General features: G+C 56.5%; 8 protein-coding genes across 8 annotated transcripts; 4 read left to right on the top strand and 4 right to left on the bottom strand.

Moving 5' to 3' along the window:
* Positions 1–1206: 1206 nt before the first annotated feature.
* Positions 1207–3265, bottom strand: B0I36DRAFT_343457 (uncharacterized protein; the record flags this gene model as incomplete). The annotated part of the gene is made up of 6 exons (XM_046156162.1): positions 1207–1741; positions 1903–2111; positions 2239–2345; positions 2425–2760; positions 2838–3108; positions 3182–3265. The coding sequence occupies 6 exons, from the start codon at positions 3263–3265 to the stop codon at positions 1207–1209; spliced, it is 1542 nt and encodes a 513-aa protein (XP_046017646.1).
* Positions 3266–5711: 2446 nt separating this feature from the next.
* On the top strand, positions 5712–7288 carry B0I36DRAFT_390210 (uncharacterized protein; the record flags this gene model as incomplete). The annotated part of the gene is made up of 5 exons (XM_046161385.1): positions 5712–5942; positions 6059–6092; positions 6162–6235; positions 6302–6675; positions 6770–7288. 5 exons carry the CDS (start codon positions 5712–5714, stop codon positions 7281–7283), a joined length of 1227 nt encoding a protein of 408 aa, XP_046017645.1. The 3' UTR covers positions 7284–7288.
* Positions 7289–7371: 83 nt separating this feature from the next.
* Positions 7372–9723, bottom strand: B0I36DRAFT_258644 (salicylate hydroxylase). The gene is made up of 5 exons (XM_046151088.1): positions 9539–9723; positions 8711–9432; positions 8481–8636; positions 8264–8409; positions 7372–8200 (listed from the first exon to the last, which is right to left on the bottom strand). The coding sequence occupies exons 1-5, from the start codon at positions 9581–9583 to the stop codon at positions 7806–7808; spliced, it is 1464 nt and encodes a 487-aa protein (XP_046017644.1). The 5' UTR covers positions 9584–9723; the 3' UTR covers positions 7372–7805.
* Positions 9724–10074: 351 nt separating this feature from the next.
* Positions 10075–12293, bottom strand: B0I36DRAFT_426249 (carotenoid oxygenase). Its single transcript, XM_046162385.1, has 4 exons — positions 11715–12293; positions 11438–11618; positions 11217–11354; positions 10075–11139 (listed from the first exon to the last, which is right to left on the bottom strand). The coding sequence occupies exons 1-4, from the start codon at positions 12248–12250 to the stop codon at positions 10471–10473; spliced, it is 1524 nt and encodes a 507-aa protein (XP_046017643.1). The 5' UTR covers positions 12251–12293; the 3' UTR covers positions 10075–10470.
* Positions 12294–12506: 213 nt separating this feature from the next.
* On the top strand, positions 12507–13941 carry B0I36DRAFT_308934 (putative gentisate 1,2-dioxygenase). Its single transcript, XM_046152065.1, has 3 exons — positions 12507–12863; positions 12963–13400; positions 13550–13941. Exons 1-3 carry the CDS (start codon positions 12608–12610, stop codon positions 13885–13887), a joined length of 1032 nt encoding a protein of 343 aa, XP_046017642.1. The 5' UTR covers positions 12507–12607; the 3' UTR covers positions 13888–13941.
* Positions 13942–14190: 249 nt separating this feature from the next.
* Positions 14191–16335, bottom strand: B0I36DRAFT_419187 (MFS transporter; the record flags this gene model as incomplete). The annotated part of the gene is made up of 6 exons (XM_046162124.1): positions 14191–14730; positions 14881–15176; positions 15246–15716; positions 15810–15874; positions 15934–16125; positions 16213–16335. The coding sequence occupies 6 exons, from the start codon at positions 16333–16335 to the stop codon at positions 14435–14437; spliced, it is 1443 nt and encodes a 480-aa protein (XP_046017641.1). The 3' UTR covers positions 14191–14434.
* Positions 16336–17003: 668 nt separating this feature from the next.
* On the top strand, positions 17004–17489 carry B0I36DRAFT_356996 (uncharacterized protein; the record flags this gene model as incomplete). The annotated part of the gene is made up of 1 exon (XM_046157731.1): positions 17004–17489. The coding sequence occupies one exon, from the start codon at positions 17004–17006 to the stop codon at positions 17487–17489; it is 486 nt and encodes a 161-aa protein (XP_046017640.1).
* Positions 17490–17672: 183 nt separating this feature from the next.
* B0I36DRAFT_139 (uncharacterized protein) lies at positions 17673–19120 on the top strand. Its single transcript, XM_046148338.1, has 4 exons — positions 17673–18132; positions 18213–18349; positions 18455–18824; positions 18988–19120. The coding sequence occupies exons 1-4, from the start codon at positions 17856–17858 to the stop codon at positions 19092–19094; spliced, it is 891 nt and encodes a 296-aa protein (XP_046017639.1). The 5' UTR covers positions 17673–17855; the 3' UTR covers positions 19095–19120.
* The last annotated feature ends 608 nt before the right edge of the window (positions 19121–19728 follow it).

Below are 19728 nucleotides of genomic sequence, written 5' to 3'. Positions count from 1 at the left end.
CCTGCAAGTCGTGTGCCGCTACAGCCGCCCGTCCTGCTGCCCTGCTCAATCATCCGTCGGCTGACACCTGCAGGGCCCTGGTCCAAGGCGATGGTCACTACAATGCATCTGCGACAGCCAAGCGGCCGAAACATTTCTGGACACCTCTCTGCCAGGCCTGGAACCATCACCATCCAATGGCTGGAGCAAGGAAGAAAGGGGACAGAAGGAGAAAGGCCCTGCGCGCCGCATGCCTGCATTCTTCTTTAGTGGCCGAGCCTGTCTGTCTTGACCACGGGCCGCCAAAGTCTCGCCTTACCTCATGTGCGTTAGTCGTTTCATCGTCACTTGTCTCGCCGGCGTGCTGCCTCATCTCGTCCATCCGGCCGTGTCTCGGCCCCCATTCTTTGCTCGGCTCTGCATGTGTAGGTGGTTCCCCGGCAACACACACCCTAACCGCGCCCGCGGGAGCACTCATGCCAGTGTTTTTTCTCGTTTTTTTTCTACTTGCATATGATCTTGACAAGAGCAGGCGATTTGCTTGTCCCCTCGCACGGGGAAAACAAAGGGCAGACCATCAGGGTGAGTGAGTAAAGGACGGGGCGGATACCGTCGGGGTTTCCCCTGTCAAGCCGCAGCCTCCTCCCTGGCCCTTCTCCGTTGAGCCACGATTGGCCGGCTGGTAACTATGGCGTTTCCAGCCGCCCCAACCCGCGGCCCTCCGAGCGGGCCGGCCGACGACGTACGGACGGCCGTCAGAACGGCCCGGGCCTACCCGCAGCCGCCGCCGCCGCTCGCAGACATGAACAAACCCTCCGCCCATGGTCATGTGCATACACAAAATCTGTACAGCATCGTGGAATGAGACATTGATAATGCCGGGCAAAGGTCGAGTCATCGGGCGGAAGCCACGACGCTGAGGGTTGCGTCTCTTGCACTTCCAACTCAGCTCGCTGGTCGTGTGTACGCCACACTGGCTTCTGCTATGCGCATACAAAGAGCGTCAATCGGCGGTGCAGCTCGTCCCTGTGTTTGTATGGTGATATCAGTGCTTTAAATACTGAGCCATGTATCATGATTATTCGGCTCTGACCATCTAGCTACAAAGAGATGTTGATCTGTCCCTATGCGTCAAAATGATAGATATGCCCACATGCGACGTTCGTGCCGGCCCCCTTTGTGGCGTCTCTAGCTCATCAGAGGCCGAAACCAGCTACCGCATCGTGTCTACGCAACATCTTTGGGAATCTTGAACCCAGAAACCCTCAGTTCCTGGAACATCCCCTGTGGATCATACCGCGCAGAGACGTCACGCATGAGCGCCACGTTGTCCGCACCGTACCGCGACAGCGGATCCTGGCCCTTCCATGCGTACGGCGCGTACACCCAGTCCCGGTTATACCCCTCGGTCGTCATGATCTGGTTGACCGCATCCCTGAACTCGAGCACCAGCGGCAGCACAATGTCCTGGTTCGCCGCCGTGTCGACCGTAAGCGCAATCAGGAACATGACTGCCGGACTGCCGCCGGGTCCGCCGCCCTCCGCCGCGACCACGTGCTCCAGGCCGAGGATGTTGCCGCCGCCGCCCTTGGATGTGCTGTGGCGGACCATGGACGGGGTCACGGGCTGCAGCTCGATGAGGATCTGGAAGACCGAGGTCGGCGCTGCGGCGCGGATCTTGTCCGTGTACGTGGCGAGGGTGTCGTCAATGTGTCTCAGGACTTCCATGTTGCTGGCGTACAGCTCGACCAGCCAGTTTGAGCTGAGGGTTTTGTAAGCAGCGAATGGTCAGCACACCGGTAGGAGAAGGGTTGATCCCGAGGATGGTTTGTGGTTTCGAGATCTTTTCCTGGTTTTCTCGGAAACTGCTCGGAGTAAGAGCAAAATGGGCAAATGCTTGACTGGGGAGCGTTTTGCACTTACAACAGACCGAGAGGTGTCGGGCCAGTGAAGGCAGGCACCACTTTCGCCACGGTGTCACGCTGGATGGTGCTCGACAGATTCGGCAGGGCCAGGAAGGCGGACAGGGTCTCGGGCTCGGGGTCTCCGCGGCTGTTGGAGATGAGTGCGGTGTGGCTGATGGTTTTCTCGTTGGCGACCATGGCCACGAGGGCCTGGCTCTCTGCTTCTTGCTGTTTGCCCTCATGTCAGCACAACCTACATATGTAGTTTTGGTGTGAAAGGAGGGTATATGTCGGCCAACCCCTGAAAGCCATCACCCGCCGCGATGAGGTCAAGAAATGCACGTTGCCGACTTACATTGCCCATGTTGTCTACAAAGTCGAGATATGCCTGCCACGAAGCCTCGACTTCGGGCGTGTCGTAAACGATGATGCCGGCCCATAGCTGATTCGTGTCGACAACCTCTAGGGGAACAGACTCAAAGGTTACTTAAAACTTATGTCCCACGCAAGCTTGCAAAAGGCAAATGCGACACAAACTCACCCATGTCCAGCCTCGTAATGAACCCAAAGTTGCCAGAACCGCCCTTCTGCGCCTTCCACAGGTCGGCGTTCTCGTCCTTGTTGGCATTGACCACAGTGCCGTTGGCAAGCACAATCTCAAAGTTGCGGACAGTATCAGCACCCCAGCCATACTTGGCCGAGTGGAAAGAGTACCCGCCACCGCTGATGAAGCCGCCGACGCCGACCACGGAGGCACGCCCGCCGACGACGGTGACGCCAAAGGGGTCGAGAGTCTCGTAGGCACTGCCCCAGTCAGAGCCCGGCTGGATGCTGGCAATGTCACTGCCAGGCGTGTATGTGGTGGCATTGAGGTAGCCTATATACAGTCAGTGTCTCGTTCCGCCCCAGTCAAGGAGGATCGCGAGTACTGAGGGGGGATAACGGGAAACCCACCAAAATCGACAGTAACACCATCCGAGACGCCATTGGACCCCGAGAAGGCGGAATGGGCGCCGCTGCGCATGCCAAAGGGGCACGCGTTCTCCTGGAGGATCGAGGCTATCCTCGAGACATCCAGAGTCTCGGTGGGCAACACCATACACCAGGGGCTCAGGGCGGCGTTTGCCGAGTAATACGACGCCAGGCGGGCGTCGTTGCGCCCTTGGCTGTCTCCAGGGAAGAGCACCTTGCCTTGCAGGACCGGGTCGCCCGCGAGCTTGCCGCACTATGCAGCCAGAGGGATGCCGTGAGCTATCTATCCGTGAGCTTTCCCCTCCAAGGCACGTGGTGGTACTTACACATTTGGCTTGGAGCATCTGGCATTTGCTGGCATCAGCTTGAGAGGCTAATGCCAAAAGCGGTACGACGGACGAGGCTTTCATGACGGGCAATGGGAACAAAAGGGAGAGCGAATCAGTCTTGGCTGCCTGTGTTGGTTCGTGCGAGAGAGCTGAAAAGCCTGCCGATCAGAGAATACTTGGAATTGGGCGGAGGAGCTGGGGAGAGGAGACACATGAACAGGAAGTTGTCGTGTCCAGACCCTAAAGAAGAAGAGATCTGTACGTGCGTTACGTGCGGTGCTTGGTTCGGAAGCAGGGAGCCGGTCCGAGACGGCATGCCACACTCCTCCTGCGTCGGTTGGGGATTCTGAATAGGCAAGGCGTGTCACTAGTCCGCCGGTATCACGCCCTTCATTTCTCCAATGACCTCTGTTGCCTTGGCAAGGATACCTTGCAGGTGTGGTGCAGACTACAGAAGCATTACGTGCACTTGCCTGATATAGGCTATTGCCTGTATAACCACGACCTCTCCCATTGGCTGATGCGGGCCAAGGGTTGTCGTGGGGGAAGCCATCTGCTCAATTCCCCGAACGAAACCGTCTTTGCTGAAGTGGTATGTAGTTTCGAGCTAGCCGCGACGCCGCCCGGCGAATTTGATGCCCCTGGCCCACTAGTTTCCAGATATCTCGCTTGTTGGATCTCGGTGATCTGCAGCACTGAGCCGTCGGGGTGTGCCTTGTGCCACAAATAGACGCACGCCAATCTCTTCAAGGCTTTTCCCTGTTGAACCCAGGTGTCGTGCATCCAGCGAGTGCTTCATGCATCGAAAGGGCTTGGCAAGTCATGGTGGAGTCAGCCAAGGCGAGCGGTGCCCGAAGCTCAAGGAGCAACAAATCACTATAGGGAAGGGATCAACGGTCGAAGTGCATTAGGGCGATCTCATCGTCGCTAGTCACGAGGCACAGCTCTCGCTCGGACCCCCGGGCTTGGCCGCGGCAGCTGGGTGCCGATCCGGACGGAGCCCGAACAGACACAGTCCAAACCTCGAATCGGGAGGTGTTCCTGGCCCGGACTCCGCTAGCTTTCTGTGTCGGCTCCGGATCACAGCCGAAATGGGGCTACCATGGTTCCGTTGGCCCTTTACATGTGAGTTTTGTCGTCTAGAACAAGCGTCCGCCCCCTTTCATCGCTCGCTTTTTCCGTCGTAAGGAGACGCCTTCGACATGGTATTGTTTGCGATTGGCTCTCCAGGCTCAGGGTCTCCCAAAAAGATCCTGGTCGCAAATCACCCAAGAGAAAGCATGGCACAGAGTTTCAAGGATGCTCGGTCGGAAGGCACGCCGATCGAATACTAATCGCCTTCCCGTATTGAGGACCTCGTGGCTTGAGAAAACAGGCACGACCAAACTCTGGTCACCAACAGATTTTGTGCTCTGTGGGCCAGCAACGCGCGAACGATTGCATTTCAGGGGCAAGGAGCTAGTGTCCCGGACCAACATCCAGCTTCGGAGCGCCATACTACGATCCCCCGGAGTTGCATCGGAACATTTGCAACCATGTACCTGGTAGTCGGACCATTTCTGCGACTGATTTCGCCGAACTGTGAATGGCACAGCATCCTGCTGAAGCAATTATCAAACTTCTTTACAAGACAGCATGTCTTCATAAGCATGCAGGAGTATGCGCGTTCCGAAATACATCAACCATCAGATTCGCTGCACCTTGGAAGGGGCCTGGAGCTGTCAGATGCATTCGACGATAGGGAACTTGTATCTCGTGTTGGCAAGTCAATCTCACCTTTCAACGTTGACGGCTTTCGGCACTGCCGCTAGCAAGCTGGCCCGCAGCATCCCAACCACGTTGTTTGCCATGAAGCATTTCCAATGGCCAGTCCTGCTTCATGCCTTCTATATCACTTCACAGAAGATCCCCGTAAGAAATAGTCGTCTAGGATGAGGCCGGGAGGTCCATGGCAAGGATCGTGTTGGACAACACGTATCTAATCTCGCCAAAAGAGTGCCGACTGTTATGCAGCAACAACCGGATATAGTCTAGTCCCGCTACTAGTGTCTGTCTTTGGCCCCTGATCGACGAATCCTTCTTGGATACTCGCAACCGCTAGCGTCCAGGTCACGGCTCCGTTCTTCCGTGACACAAGGTCGGCGCCGAACATAGACCCATGAGGGTGCGGGTTAGGCCTTGGGTACATCCGTGACTTCCCCGGCGATCCTTGCATCAAATTGTTCCGCGAGCCAACACTGCACCAATGGTGACCCAATATGGTTCAAAGCTTCACATGCAGCGCCGCATGGCCGAAACGACTAGCCAGAAATACATCAGAATGAACCGCTCTTCTCATGTGAACGGATGATCGACACGTTCGGCTGCTGGGTTTTGGTAGCCCTCGAGACACGCCCTCTCCTTGGCGTTTACACAGTCCTCCACCTCTCTCCAGACAATAAGATAGCTGCCTGCTCCGGTCGACAATGCAAAAGACACAGCTCTTCACAACCGCCCACCCAAAGAAACACCAAGTCCACAGTTGGACATGTCGGGCCCTGTTCTTGTTGACGGAGTCCTGGTCCTTACGCCAGCTCCAGAAGGATACGTCGTCAACTTGCAGGATCCAGCTAGGCAGTACACGACAGAGCATTATGCCGTGTTTGGCGTCCTCGGAACGCTCGCCACGGTCGCTCTGGCTCAGAGGCTCTACGTCAAAATACACCTCTCCACTGGCTTGGGGGTCGACGATGGTCCGTATTGCACGCAATGCATGCGAGTCATCAATCCTTTGTGCTAATGTTCCGTGCTGCAGGCTTCATGTTCTTGGCCTGGGTATGTACTGGGCCGCCGCACAAGCTTTCTCCCCGGAAGTTTAGCTGACTTCTGGATCAGATCATGTCAATGTCCACCCAGGCGTTGCTGACACGTAAGTCAAGGCTGAGCATCTGTCTCGTGCAGGGAATGGCGTCCGTAGCTAACTGGCGCATATCTTCAGATTCCCTCAGAATTGGTGGCATGGGAGTCCATGTCTTTGAGATGCCGCTGGAACGAGTCATCTATGCATTGACAGTGAGCTAGCTGCATCCCTCCCCTTACCACATATCGAGCGACTGACTTGAGTCCCTCCCCTCTTAGCTCGCTTATGTCGCTGGGGGCACCTTTATGGTGTGCAACGGCGCTGCCAAGCTGTCTCTGCTGTGCTTCTACTTGAAGTTGTCGCCGGTCAAGCTGTACAGAGTCGCGGTATGGTCGAGCATTGTCATCGTCGCCTTGCTTACTACCATTATCACCGTGCTATTGCTCATTCACTGCACGCCAGTCAAGTCGGCGTATGACATCACCCTACCGGGGCAATGTCTTGACGTTGGAGTGCTGTACATGGCCAATGCTGTGACAAACATCATTACCGATCTGATGTTGTTCCTCATTCCGATCCCCACTATCATCGGTCTGCAGATGGGCAGGCGGCAAAAGATTGGCGCTCTATTGGTGTTTGCCGTGGGCTCAGTGTACGTTACCACCACTGGGCAGACTCCTGAGAGAGAGAGAGAGAGAGAGAGAGAGAGGTTCAAGCACCTGCTGACATGAAGTGACAACGCACAGCACCATCATGACGTCTGCGATCCGTCTCGGGCTGCTTCCCAACTTGTTGAAAGCAACCGACATTACTTGGGACGCCGCCCCGGCCAACATTTTCAGCTTCGTCGAGGCCAATCTCTTCATCATCTGCGGTTCAGTCCCCACCCTCCGAAAGTTCTTTAAGCACGTGGCCCCCAAGCTCATCGGGAGCTACGCCGATTCGTCGCAGTACGCACACCGAGAGTACAGGCAATCATACGGCTACTCTTCGCACAGCCGCTCGCGCAAGGAGCACGGCGCCGGCCGGTACGATCGCTTCGGCAAGGATGATAATGAGCTCCGCCAGCTGCCGCCGTCAGTACTGCAGCCGCATGCGTTCTCGACTTACCCGTCCAGCCCAAAGGGGGAGGATGTGGAATTTGCTCAAGGCAAGACCGGGAACTCGGCCACAGCTGAGGCGCAGGAGCCTGTTCGGGGAGATGACGGCAGTGAGAAGGCAATTCTCACCACAACGACTGTAAATGTGCATTATGAGTAGTAGGCAAGGCTGTTGATTGAGTCGGAATGAGGTCTTTGGAATAATTATATTTACCGAAGACACGCGAAAGGATCAGTTAACAGTTTCTGGACGGTAGAAGTGTTAAATGTTCTAGCTTTGTGTATAGATACAATAGTCCTTATGCTACGCATCCCCGCCCAAATTATCCGCATCGCCTGCACATGCATTAGCACTTACAGCAATAACACTGATTACAGGCCCAGCACAGGTGATACGACGAGCTTCACTCGCCAGGTCAAAGGTGCAAAGGAGCCTAGCCCGCCCGCCGGACTGTACGGCGAAGGCTCCGATGCTGATAAGAAGTCTAGCAAAGCTCAGCGTTAAGCGCCGTGGGTAAGCAGCGAATCTGTTCGGTGTAGCTGAAGCACAACGGACTCGTCATGTGGAGCTTCGCGCCCGTGTATTTGCTTAGACCGGTGGCACATACCCGGATTACATGAATTTCTAAGCGACTTTACATCAGGTGGAGGAGGCGATGAAACGTCCAGTAAATATCGACTACTACCCAGCTGTGCACTGCTGTGTCCCGGGCTGTGCATCCCACAGACTCTGCTCCCTGAGCGCCCGTGACATTTCTGCTTCTGCATCATAACCATATGTCCACTCTTGCGTGACCGGGTCGCTCCACTGGTTGGCGCTCACCTCGAACGGCTCGCCCTCGACCTCGGCCCTGGTCGCGGCGTCCCTCGCCTGCTGCGTGGGCCCGTCGGGCAGGTGCCACAACTTGCCGTTCACGAGCGAGGCTTGCTGCATCTGGCATGCGCGCAGGCTGCGTATGCGTTCGAAGACTTTCAGAGCGTCTTTCAGAGTCGACGATGGCAAAGTGCTCGCGGTGGCAGTGGCGTGTTGCACGGCAACGGCCAAGGCAGCAGCGTCTTCGACAGCCATAGCGGCCCCTATGGATATCTCGTCAGAGTAGAGAGCTTTGAAAGGCCAGGACCGAGGGGTTCTATGCATACCTTGAGACATGTATGGTACCATGGCGTGGACGGCATCACCAATCATGACCAACCTGCCCGAGACCGACACCCAGTGCTTTGTAGCCCGCATCGAGGTCAAGGGCCACTTCATGGTTTTGTCGACCATGTTGACTATCCGCACCAGTCTGAATTTGAGCGGGGTTAGAGGACCGTGCTACAGGGACTGGCAGCCAAAAGGAAATCAACGCCAACTTACTGGGGATCCCAATCTGCAAATTGTTGCCTCATGTCTTCGAGAACCCCCTCAGGGGTCCAAGTCTCAGGATCACTCCAGTCGACATGTGAGAGGACCATGTTGAATGACGAGCCGGCAGAGATGGCATACGTCATGACGTGCTTGTCCTCTCCGATCCTACGTCTCGCGCAGTCAGTCTTCACAACCAGCTCTAATGAGAAAAACATTTCTTTCCATGGCTTCTTTCTTACCATACGTTGAGGTTGGGGTTCTCGGTGACCCAGGCGAGCTCCTTGTCTGCTCGGATCTTGTCGACGTCTACTGTGGCGCGGTATGCAGCAAAGCCCGTCCGGTAAGCACCATTGGTCGTTCCGTGGCCAAGCGATTCGTGGGCAGTCGACCTGACACCACTCGCCACGAGGACCAGATCCGCCCGGATCGTCTTGCCCTCCCGCGTCGTTACTGATGGTGTCTCCGAGTCGAAATGGGCAACCCGAGTGCCCGTCTGGATCTCCACGCCCAGCTCGACGGCGCGCTGCCGCAGAGCCTCGTGGAAATGCGCCCGATGGATGGTCAGGTAGGGCGCCCCGTACTTGTCCGCGAATCCGGGTTTCAGCTGCGTGTGTGCGACGGGCCGGCCGCACTGCCAGCGGCGGAACGTGATGCTGCCGGGCTCGACGGCCTTGCCCTCCCAGAACCGGTCGACACCCCAGCGCGACAGCAGCCGGGCCGAGTTGGACGGGATCTGGATGCCCGCCCCGACCTCGCCGAGCTCCAGGGCTTGCTCCAGCACCCGGACCTTGTGGCCATGGCGGCCCAGGGCCACCGCGGCAGCCAGCCCGCTGAGCCCAGCGCCGACGACGAGAATGTCCAGTCTGCGCGCCTCGGCTGTGCTGTGGCCATTCGTGTCTGGCTTTAGACTTGGGCTGTCGAGGAACTCGAGGCTCCGGCTGGGATAAGAAATGTTGCACGACTGTTCTCGCGAGCGTCAAGGCCTGAGGGTCAGCCATGTCTATTGTGCCTAGGCGGGGTTTTGAACTTGAAGCCTGCAAACTTGGGGGAGGGGGTCAGGATAATACCTGGAAATGCCCAACGCTGGGCTTTTGCTTCCCGTTGACAGTCATGCTTGGCCGACCCCGTGGAATAGTCGATTGTCACGATTGTGGAGTTTTGGTCTGCACGGAGTAAAAAGAACACTTTATCGCGCTCTGCGTGGTGTCCCCAGCTCCGCTCGGCCCTTGGAAGTAAATCCTTTTCACGCAAGTTTCTCTTGTATAGCCCGCGTCTGCCTTTACCTCCCATTCCTCGGGGAAGGCGGGCCGGGAAGTGTGTCGCCGTTCCTCCGCACTGCCACTACATGCACCCCCGTCTCCGCGCCCCGGAGCTGAAGGCTTACCCGCTCTATCCCCGGCGCGTACACCTCCACAGGACGGCCTGCTGTCCGGCGCGTCGCACCACACACTTCGAGACGGTCGTAAAGACAACGTTGCTTCAGAATTTGGAGTCGAAGCAGGACTGGTCATGTCGCCGCTCTTCGCTTAGTTGCAGAATTGCACAATGAGGTATCTAGACGATGAGCCGCTGAGGTGATCAGGTGAAATCCTTAGACACTTACGAACCCCTTTGCCTGAGTCCCTGGGGGATCTGTGAGCGCACGGCCACGCACACGCCGAACGGGCATTGTGTGCCAATCATGTCACGCACTTTTACTTGTCATGAGGGATGTTGTTGAACATTGTAGGGTCAACTATTTGTGGTCCAGCAATGTCGCGGGCCACGCCCGCGCATGGAGGAGGTTAACTTGCTAAGAAGGCATTTTTTGCAGGTGATGCAAGGATTGTTAACGGAGAAGGCTGGTATAAATAGTGTTTCGCTAATTCTTGGCTGTGAGCGACATCAACTAGATGGACCAAGACAGTCATACGGAAATCTGCTCGTTTCGCGTGCAAGGGGGCTTTTCAAGCCCTGGTAGTGACGCCGCCCCTGCATATCTTTGTCCCTATCTTGCCGCCTAGTCTTTGGACAGTCCCAGATCCTGCGAGTCGACCCAGTTGCCGTGAAGGCCTATGCGTAGATTCATGGGCAGGTAGATTATGGCCTGGGCTTTGGTGAAGTCATTTGTGTCGACAATATGCAGCTCGCTCGTCATGGTGCTGAGATTGTTAACCATGGCCATGACGTAGCCGTCGCCCTCGGAGGCATCCTTGGAGCGTGGGATGAAGACGGGCTCCTGGACGAAATGCGTGCGACCCGGAAAGTACTTGGCGAGGCCGCCCGTGACGACGTCGAGCTGCCCGATGGCGTTGTACGGCGCGAACCCAGCCACAAGGTGCCCGATGGCTTGGTAGTTTGTGTCGAGCGCAGGGTCCATGGCCAGGTAGAAGATTGTGGTATGCGGTTTCGAGCTCACGCGGTCATCGATGCGCGGGAACTCGCAGTCATCTGGCCCCAGGACGGCGGGAGTCGGCAGCTCCAGGTCTTTGGAGCGCGGGTCAATTGTGTACCGCGACATTTCGGTGCGGCAAGCACCGCTTTTCGGGTCCGGCGCATTGCCGTCCCTATCGGGCCACCAGACAAAGATGTTGTCTTTCGCCATGGCCAGGTCGAACACAATATTGCCGTCGGCAGTCTCGTGCGCGTTGGCCGTATGGCCTGGGAAGGCGGTAGGCCCTTGGAACCACTGCAAATCATTGTGTCAGCGATACGAGCCCGGCCTTGCTTGGTACTGCCGGTGTGAATCGAATGCAGACCACCCACCTTGACATTGGAATTGTTGCCCCCATAGCGTGGCATCACGCCGAGGTAGAAAGGGAGCTCGGGGTCCCACTGCCAGTGCTCGCCGCCGGCCTTGAGCCGTTCAACGTCACATGTCAGGCAGTTGAGAGGAAACAAGATCTGGCGTACAAGTGCCAATCGACATAGTCAGACAAAGGCACGATCCAGACTCTTGTCCAAACAGGCGGGGCCAAGGCACATACCCAGTGATCTGTCACGGCGAAGTCGTGGATCATGGCAACCGCTGGTGCCACTAGCCAGGAGACGTTTTTGACTTGCCCGTCGGGCGACACAGTCCAGTAGCACACGTCCGGTGTCCCGTCACCCCTGGCCTCGTAGCCAAAGCAGTGAAGCTCACCGGTCACGGGGTCTAACTTGGGATGACTATACACAATATGAACGCGTTAGCAAACCGTGTCAGCAAGAGCAAGTGGCTCGGGGTGTCCCGGGATGCTCTGGGCAGACAGCTGACAGACATACGCAGTGAAGGTCAGGCTAGGCATCTGGCCGCAGAAATCCTCAAGGCCGATAGTCTCGAGGGTGACGGGGTCCATGGCGTAGGCGGGCGAGTCCTCCTTGCAGGCGAGGAGGCGGCCGTTGAAGTAGAAGATGTTGGTGTTGGCGGTGCTGCGGACGTGAAACTCGACAAGGTCTGTGTACTTGTTGCGATAGCGGCCCAGGAGGGCGCGCTGAGCCTGGCGCTCGCGCACAAACTTCTCCGTGCGCACGTAACGCTGCTTGAAGTGGCACCGGCCGTTGTGGATGCGGAAAGCCGAGATGTTACCGTCGCCATTGAACCACGGGTCGCCCTCGATGAAGGGGACCATCTGCGGGTCGGGCATCACGCGGTAGAAAGTGCCGTCGATGCTGTGGGGGATGGTACCGTCGACCTCGAGGTTCTGCACCTCGCCCTCGAAGCGGCTGGGCTTCATGATGCCAGAGAACTGCGGGTATCTGCCGAAGGCCTGGCCGGGCAGGGACGCCGCTGGGGCCTGCGTTCGAAAGTGTCCTGCCATGACTGTGTACGGAATAGTGATGGCTGTGCCGGAGAGTCGAATGGTGAACCGAGTGTGAAGCCCCTGTGGCCATCGTCGAGACCCGGGCCCGAGGTTTTCTTGTTTAGCTCCGGGCCAGCCGGGGGAGGTGCTCCGTCTCCATCATGGGGCGCGGAGGTTGTGGGGTGCCGACTCCCGATGTGGGGCCCGCTCTATCCCCGGTGCGCGGAGCCCTGCCGGCCCCTTGGATGGTGATGGGAACAACATAACAACGTACCTTGGGTACATACCTTTGGCAAGGCCCCTTCAGCATAGGGAAGCGGCCAGTGCCTGCTATACTCAGTGCCCACACGGCTCTTTGCTGAGGACACTTGCATCATGGCCACCCAAACCTTGCCCACCCCTGCCGTCGTTGCCGACAGTGCCGACAAGCTCGTGCGGGACCTCGAAGGCTCTGCGACGCTGCCCTTATGGGCGCAGATGGCCAAACTGAATCCTGCCCTGCCCAACCCGAGGTGCACGCCCCATGTCTGGCGGTACGACGAGGTCAGACCATACCTTCTCCGCGCCGGCCAGGTTGTCTCGGAGAAGCAGGCCGAGCGGCGAGTCCTCATGCTTGTTAACCCAGGCCGCAGTGAGTCCAGATCATACAGACGCCGAGATATCTTCAACGTCGAAAATGCGCGCGCCCGTTGACTGACTTGTAGGGGCACTGGGGGGAACGTAAATGCAGATGAGGCGCCTTACACTACAGACACCATCTATGGCGGTCTGCAGCTGGTCATGCCCAACGAGACTGCCGCGGCACATCGGCACGTCGCCTTCGCGATGCGCTTCATCATCGAGGGCAACGGCGGCTTCACGGCCGTACACGGCCGGCGTGTCCAGATGAACCGCGGCGACGTCATCCTCACTCCACGCTGGAACTGGCACGACCACGGCAAGGACGGCTCCGGCCCCATGATCTGGCTCGACGGCCTCGACCTGCCCCAGTTCCGCCACTTCCCCGTCCACTTTGTTGAGCACTTCAAGGACCCGCGTTACCCAGCCGAGGACATCGACACCGATGCCTCGCCCATTGTCTTCAAGTGGCACAAGATGCAGGCTCGTCTTGACGCCCAAGCCGGCGACTGGGCCTCCCAGAGATACACAAGGAACGACGGTAGCGAGGGTAAGTCTTCTGCCCTTTTCCGGTAGCGGCCATCATTGATCCAGACTTTGCCTGTGTATGCCAGCGACCCTGCGATACTAAAAAAACAAAAAGGAACAAAGCCCATAACAATTTGCTAATGTTCAAAACGCTCCTGTGCTTCTTTCCAGTCAGCAAAACGCTCGGCGCCGCCGCGGAGCGCGTCACGGCCGGCAAGTCCAGCCCGATCCGACAGGAGACAGCATCAAGCATGTACCACGTGGTCAGCGGGTCCGGACGCACCATAATCTACGGCCCGGACAACGAAGAGGAAAAGCTCACATGGAAGCGCAACGACACCTTCTGCATCCCGACCTGGGCCAGGTTCCAGCACTTTGCGGACTGCGCCGATGGGGCGGGCGGGGCGGGAGACGTCTACCTGTTCCGCTGCGACGACGTGCCCATGATCACGTCTCTGGGATTCTACCGGACTTCTGAAGATGATGCGGAGGGGCTTGTCAGCCACTGAGGTTTTCAGATTGTTCGAGCTCATGTAGAAATAAACCAATACTGTCCTTCTCGGCTTGTCCATGGTCTCATATTCTGAGAGATGCTACACTTGATGCTATCGTCAAGGTCACTTGTAATCCGCTTCAGAACACATGGCGGTTTATCCCTTTACGGAACAGTCCGCGCGTGTCCAGCAACCGCAGGCTATGTCCAAGCTTGAGAGAGGTGCGGCACTGGGGCAGACCTGTTGTTTGTAGCGCTAAATGCAAGACTCCCCACGAGGCAGCACCAGACTAAGCGCAGTTGACGCAGACATGCTGTTCCTCAAGATGCCAAATGACCTTCTCCTAGATACCTATCTAATTCACACAAAATACATTTTGATCGTCTCATTTTGTTACCACCACCTCCACGCCTGTCCCGTGCGTGCCTGCGCCCGAGTACAGTAGACCTTGCAGACCGTTCTTGCCATCCCGATCGGCGAGGTTTTGAGCTACTTGGATGAAGCGTTCTACCTTGACACAACCTTCGCCGAGCTCTAGGCTTCCGTGAAAATACGTCCGGCTCTAGCCAAGCCTGTTGATGCGGGTGATGACTCTGTGACTGGCGCCCGTGAGAGAATGGCGCAGGTAGTAAATCGGCACGGCGAGCAGGGACGCGACCATGGTAACCATGAACATGATCATGTACACCTGGACCCAGCCTCGGGAGCTGACCCATTCTGTCGCCACGTAGAGAAAGAGGAACGCAACCAGGTTCTTGCAGGCGTTGATGGCGACCAGGCACTCGGACGAGTACATCGGGAAGGAGTCGGCGACATATGTGATGGCAATGTTTGGGGAGAAGACGGTGCCATAGGAGACTACTCAAAGCGGAGGGCCGCAATTTCGATTGAGCATGTCAGCTGTTGATTCGCGTGTCATCCGGTCGTGGCAACCGGTAAGGCGATAGAGCAAAAGAGCGGAGCGAGAGGGGGGCCGGGCGGGGGGGGGGGGGGGGGGGGGAGACTCACGCATCGCAAATGCGAACGCAATTCCTACCCATGATAGCTGCTGCGAGCACACGACAGCTGTGATGATGCAGCCTAGTGGACCAACCCAGAAGGCCGGAATGAGAGACACGAGCCGCTGCTCGGGGAAGAACTCATTCTTGTTGCGCCGAATCAGCCGGGTAACAATAATGTCCGAGATCAAGCCACCACTGAAGCACGCAGCGATGAAGCCAATCAGAGCAGCGATCTGGATGAGGCCGACACCGTCAGGACTGAAGAGGTAGGGTGGTGCCATAAGGAGAGACGGGAAAGCAAAGCTGTTATTCACAGGGTAAGATTAGCGCCCGTCAACAGGTTTTGGCTGGAGAATGGTTGCAGGCACGCACAGAAGAATAATCTGGGCGGCGAGCGCCGAGCCGTAAATGAGAATGGCCCAAAGGACAGGAGGCAACGCCACAAATGCAATCGGCCGTAGTATTGCGATGCTCAATTTCAGCGAGTTGTCGTAGTGTACGAGGGAAGTCCAGACCTTGGGCCAATCGATGTCGATATGGTCCAGATGCTGCACACCCTGCTCAGTGGGCTTTTCAGCGCTAGTCTCCTGGTGATTAGATGTTGTCTCGTCCTTGGCAGCTTCGTCATGAGGAGCGTCATGAATGCGACGAGCCTGGATTTGTGTTTCGCGCAACCGGATGAAGTTGCTTTCCGGATAGAAGAAGAACATGCATAGGAAGCAAAAGAATGCCAACGCCATACACAGCCACGAGAAGTCAACCCATGTGCCCGGAAGGTATCCCACCATGAAACTAGCGACGAGCGGACCCACGGCAGTGGCTCCAGACGTCATGACAACATATCTATGTTCAGAGATCTGCTTGTCAGTAGATATCCTCAAATGTGCCGCAGCAAGGCGACTTGAAAGTAGTGAAAAGAGGGAGTCTCCGCCTTACACTGCCATCATTGTTGCCCTCTCGTGAAGGAAGAAAATATCCGATACGACACCTGGAACGATACTCTGTAGTCATGTAAACAGGTGGCCTGTGACGTTCGGAGGAGAGAGTGGCGGGTCCCTACCTCGCCAGCAGCCGACGCGAAACCTGTCACGCAACGGGCTGCCAAGAGGCTATTGAATGTCGTAGCTTTGGCAGTCCAGAGGAGAGAGAAGGACAAGAGGGCCATCGACGATAACATGACGAAGCGCTTCCCGAGCTTCGAGGCCAAGGGAACCCAGACCAGATTGCCAAGGCCCAGGAGCAAGAAATTGAACTAACAAGACTCTCAGTCTCATCTCTCTTCTTGATTGTGGACGATGATGAAGATTGCATGTCAGAAATTGCAGGAACAAGAACCTACCGTGAGCAACGCGTTCACCTCCGATGGCGTCTTCTGGAACTGGGCCTGAAGCACAGGCGTGGCCACCGAGAAACCAGCACCCGCAAAATTGGAGACAAAGTTTGACAGCGAGACTGCCAGCATGGCCGCGACCTTGACACGTCTGCGCCATCGTAGCGGATCCCTTGGATCGGTCGATGGAGTCGGCCACAGAGCGATTCCGTGATGCTTCTCGGAAACCGCGAGGGCGACTCCACCTCCAGGGTGGTGACTGTGGTCGGGAGAGGGAGACATGAGTGGCTGGTTGAGACGGAGTTTGTGAACAATAGCAGCTCGTCAATCGTTGTGCTCGAGTTAGAAAAGGTCAATGATCTGCTGGGGCTGATGGCGAGAGAGAAGAACCTGGCCGCAAACCGGGCCTTTGTACCCCTTATATTGAGTTGGACGTCAAACTTAATCGGGGAATAAAGGGGGAGGTTGTGCTCATTGAAACAGCAATCAGGCATACATGGACAACTTGCAATTTCCTGTACCAAAGATACTAGACCTTAGGGTAACGGATGCTTCCCCGGATGGGGCTGGGCTACCCCAGCTCCTTCCCCGGATCACGAACCCCGATAAGGCACCACAGACATCTTTCCCGGCCGTATATCGTCTTTGCAGGCTCGCACACGCTCTACGTTTTCAAGAAACCCGCAGTACATCACAAAGATCGTCGCAGCGGTGCCAAGCTATCAATTGCACACTTGGATCGGAAGCCTGTCATCTTGCCCATCGCAGGCTCCCCAGGCTCGCACTCGACAAGCAACACCATGCCTCAGGAATTGCAGCAAGTCTTCATCCTTCACGTTGACCTATCTCCCCCGCTGGAATTTGGCAACACATTCAGCGGGGATCGCCGTTTCATCCCCATCACCGGAGGCTTGGTTGAAGACTCCAGCGGGCATGTCGTTGGCAAGATCCTCAATGGGGGTGGTGATTGGAATGCAGTGAGGGCTGACGGCGTCGTCCACGTCCTAGCAAAATACACCATCCAGCTCGAGGATGGTACGCTGGTCAACATCACCAACGAGGGCTACGGCCGTGCCTCGCAGGCCACCATGAAGGCTGTCTTTGGCGACGACCCAGCGTCGGCATCCATGGCGGACGAGGGTCGTGCGTGGTACACCAAAACGTGGCCTAGATTTGAAGTTGCCCCCGGGAAACACGACTGGCTCAACAAGTCATGCTTTGTAGGGAATCTTTTGCCGCCGCAGAAGCCGAACCATGTCAAGATCGAGATCCATCAGTTGCTCTAGAGCAATGGCATAGACTGGGCTGTGCAAAAGAATGGGGTCGCCGGGGATAGGTCGGAGCAAAGAGGGGGGAACGGGGAAGCAAGCCGACGTGGGAACGCTAGGTGTTGGGGACACCATCACCGATCCGGAATGATTTCGTGCTTGGGGACGCACGCCAGCTCGTAATCACTCCGAATTATATTTGCCTGACTTGATGTGCAGTACTCATCTTGATGAATTGCTAGTGCGGTCCATTGCACGTCGTACCAACCACTGAAGCGTGCGGGCTTCTTTCCATGTCAAATACCTTTCTCCACAGGGGCTTGCACTACTACCTATCAGACATTCACACATTCGTACAGGTTCGGATCCCACCCCTCCGACAACATGGGCGTTTCTTGGGACCGACTAGTGCGATTCGAGGCTGTGGACGGCCGCATCCTATACGGCGAGCCCATCCTGCCCACGCCGGACTACGACCTAGGCTTTCTCGCAGAATCTGACGGCGTCAAAGCGAAGATTATCACTGGCTCAGACATCTTTGATGAAACAGGTGCAACCGAGGTTTCAGATGAGACGGCAACGATCAAAGCTCTGCTCAGCCCCTTGGCGGGCCCGGATATCCCCTGTGTGCGATGCGTCGGCCTCAACTACGCCAAGCACAGTAGGTGGTTGACCCATCATCCATTCTAGGTTTCTCGGGGATCTGGTCGATGCAATTCTGATCAAACAATGTGATTACAGTCCAACAGGCTGGGCGGACACCGCCGCCCTTCCCTTTTATCTTCATCAAACCCAACACATCCATCACGGGCCCTGGTTCGCCTGTCATCATTCCTAAGATCGCCCAGAATGACCAGGCGGACTACGAGGGTGAGCTGGTACGTGGCCCTGAACGATGATGCTGTGAGCGACTCGCTTGAAGGCTGGCCACACTGGCGTACGGCGTGCTCGAGAATCCCTAATCCAACCCGAGAAAAACACAGACTCTTGTCATCGGCCGCGACGCCAAGGATGTTTCAGTCGAAGACGCCCTCGATTACGTAGCGGCCTACACAGTCGGCAACGACATTTCTTCACGCAAGCTGCAGCGCAACCCCGAGTACGCCGGCCGCGTGCCGCAGTGGAGTTTCTCCAAGGGCTTCGACACGTACGCGCCCATCGGCCCTGCCCTTGTCGCAAGCAAGCTCGTCGGAGATCCCAAGAAGCTCTGGCTCAAGACCACGGTAGACGGCGAGCTCCGACAGTCCGAGTCGGTATCAGATCTGCTCTTCGACTGTGCCTACATCGTGTCATACCTGTCTACAGGCACAACGTTGCAGAAGGGAAGCATCATCATGACGGGAACACCTGGTGGTGAGTACTGTAGCGGATGGTTGATACTTTCCCCATACGACTGTCCTTTTATCTCTATTTCCAAGTCGCCCAAACCACTTTTGGCTTTCTTGGGTACTTTTCACCTATATTCCCCTGCCCGTCAAAACCACTCGTCGAGCTGCAGCTCACATTCTAAGTACAGGCGTTGGTGGTGATATGGACCCTCCACGGTGGCTCGATCCTGGGACAGACGTTCAAGTGCACATTACGAATATCGGGACTCTCCGGAACTCTATCATGTTTGCCTGAGCGTGCCCGGACATGGTAAAGCTACTGCGGGAACGATTTAGAGGAGAGGGCCTATCCTGGAAATGGAAGCCTGCATTTCTCTTTCGTAGATACATAGTGCAAACAATCATTCTCGTCCATCGCGCGCATGAAGGTCCCTTTTCTCTCGTGCAGTCCCAGGTTGCCTGGCCTGTCTAAGATAATCACTTGCAGATCGCATTTCTAAAACAAGTCACCTGGATGATGGGGCGGGACTGCCGCTGCAAGCCTCACCACTTCTCCAGCCAATAAAAGAAAAGAAGACAAAGGCCCAAGCAGCCCTCGCATTCCTGCTTCGTTTTTCTTCTGGTAGGATAACTCTCTGGAGGCCTATGATATTGCCGAATATGCTGCTGATGCCGGGAGGCAACTTATACTTTGGCAGTCCAACTGAGGATGGTCGTGGCGCAGCAGGACTCTTATCTCCGCTTTATGCCAATGTTCGCTGTCCATCTCAGAACAAGGCAGATTGGCTATCGAGATCTCACACTCGGTCTTGTCGCGATGTGGTTTTTATTTTGCCCGCCTATTTGGTTTAGCAGTCCATCTCAAAGGTGTAGAGCATCTATAGACCAGTCGGAGAGAGAGCTACTACATGTTTATCCGCAAGCAACTG

Source organism: Microdochium trichocladiopsis (genome assembly GCF_020744255.1).
Source record: "Microdochium trichocladiopsis strain MPI-CAGE-CH-0230 chromosome Unknown B0I36scaffold_1, whole genome shotgun sequence".
Lineage (NCBI taxonomy): Eukaryota > Fungi > Ascomycota > Sordariomycetes > Xylariales > Microdochiaceae > Microdochium > Microdochium trichocladiopsis.
Note: the sequence above shows the minus strand (reverse complement) of the source record. Positions and strands in the feature narration are given on the sequence as shown.

What these genes read in the sequence shown, in the direction of transcription:
- B0I36DRAFT_308934 (XM_046152065.1), top strand. Translation starts at nt 12,608, where the DNA reads ATGGCCACCCAAACCTTGCCCACCCCTGCCGTCGTTGCCGACAGTGCC. An exon ending in GCTTGTTAACCCAGGCCGCA is followed by an intron (nt 12,864 to 12,962) that starts GTGAGTCCAGAT and finishes ACGTAAATGCAG; the next exon opens with ATGAGGCGCCTTACACTACA. An exon ending in AAGGAACGACGGTAGCGAGG is followed by an intron (nt 13,401 to 13,549) that starts GTAAGTCTTCTG and finishes GCTTCTTTCCAG; the next exon opens with TCAGCAAAACGCTCGGCGCC.
- B0I36DRAFT_426249 (XM_046162385.1), bottom strand. Translation starts at nt 12,250, where the DNA reads ATGGCAGGACACTTTCGAACGCAGGCCCCAGCGGCGTCCCTGCCCGGC. An exon ending in CCTAGCCTGACCTTCACTGC is followed by an intron (nt 11,619 to 11,714) that starts GTATGTCTGTCA and finishes TATTGTGTATAG; the next exon opens with TCATCCCAAGTTAGACCCCG. An exon ending in TCGCCGTGACAGATCACTGG is followed by an intron (nt 11,355 to 11,437) that starts GTATGTGCCTTG and finishes CTTGTACGCCAG; the next exon opens with ATCTTGTTTCCTCTCAACTG.
- B0I36DRAFT_139 (XM_046148338.1), top strand. Translation starts at nt 17,856, where the DNA reads ATGGGCGTTTCTTGGGACCGACTAGTGCGATTCGAGGCTGTGGACGGC. An exon ending in CGGACTACGAGGGTGAGCTG is followed by an intron (nt 18,350 to 18,454) that starts GTACGTGGCCCT and finishes AGAAAAACACAG; the next exon opens with ACTCTTGTCATCGGCCGCGA. An exon ending in CATGACGGGAACACCTGGTG is followed by an intron (nt 18,825 to 18,987) that starts GTGAGTACTGTA and finishes TTCTAAGTACAG; the next exon opens with GCGTTGGTGGTGATATGGAC.
- B0I36DRAFT_258644 (XM_046151088.1), bottom strand. Translation starts at nt 9,583, where the DNA reads ATGACTGTCAACGGGAAGCAAAAGCCCAGCGTTGGGCATTTCCAG. An exon ending in CCAGCGTTGGGCATTTCCAG is followed by an intron (nt 9,433 to 9,538) that starts GTATTATCCTGA and finishes TCGCGAGAACAG; the next exon opens with TCGTGCAACATTTCTTATCC. An exon ending in GGTACCATACATGTCTCAAG is followed by an intron (nt 8,201 to 8,263) that starts GTATGCATAGAA and finishes AGATATCCATAG; the next exon opens with GGGCCGCTATGGCTGTCGAA.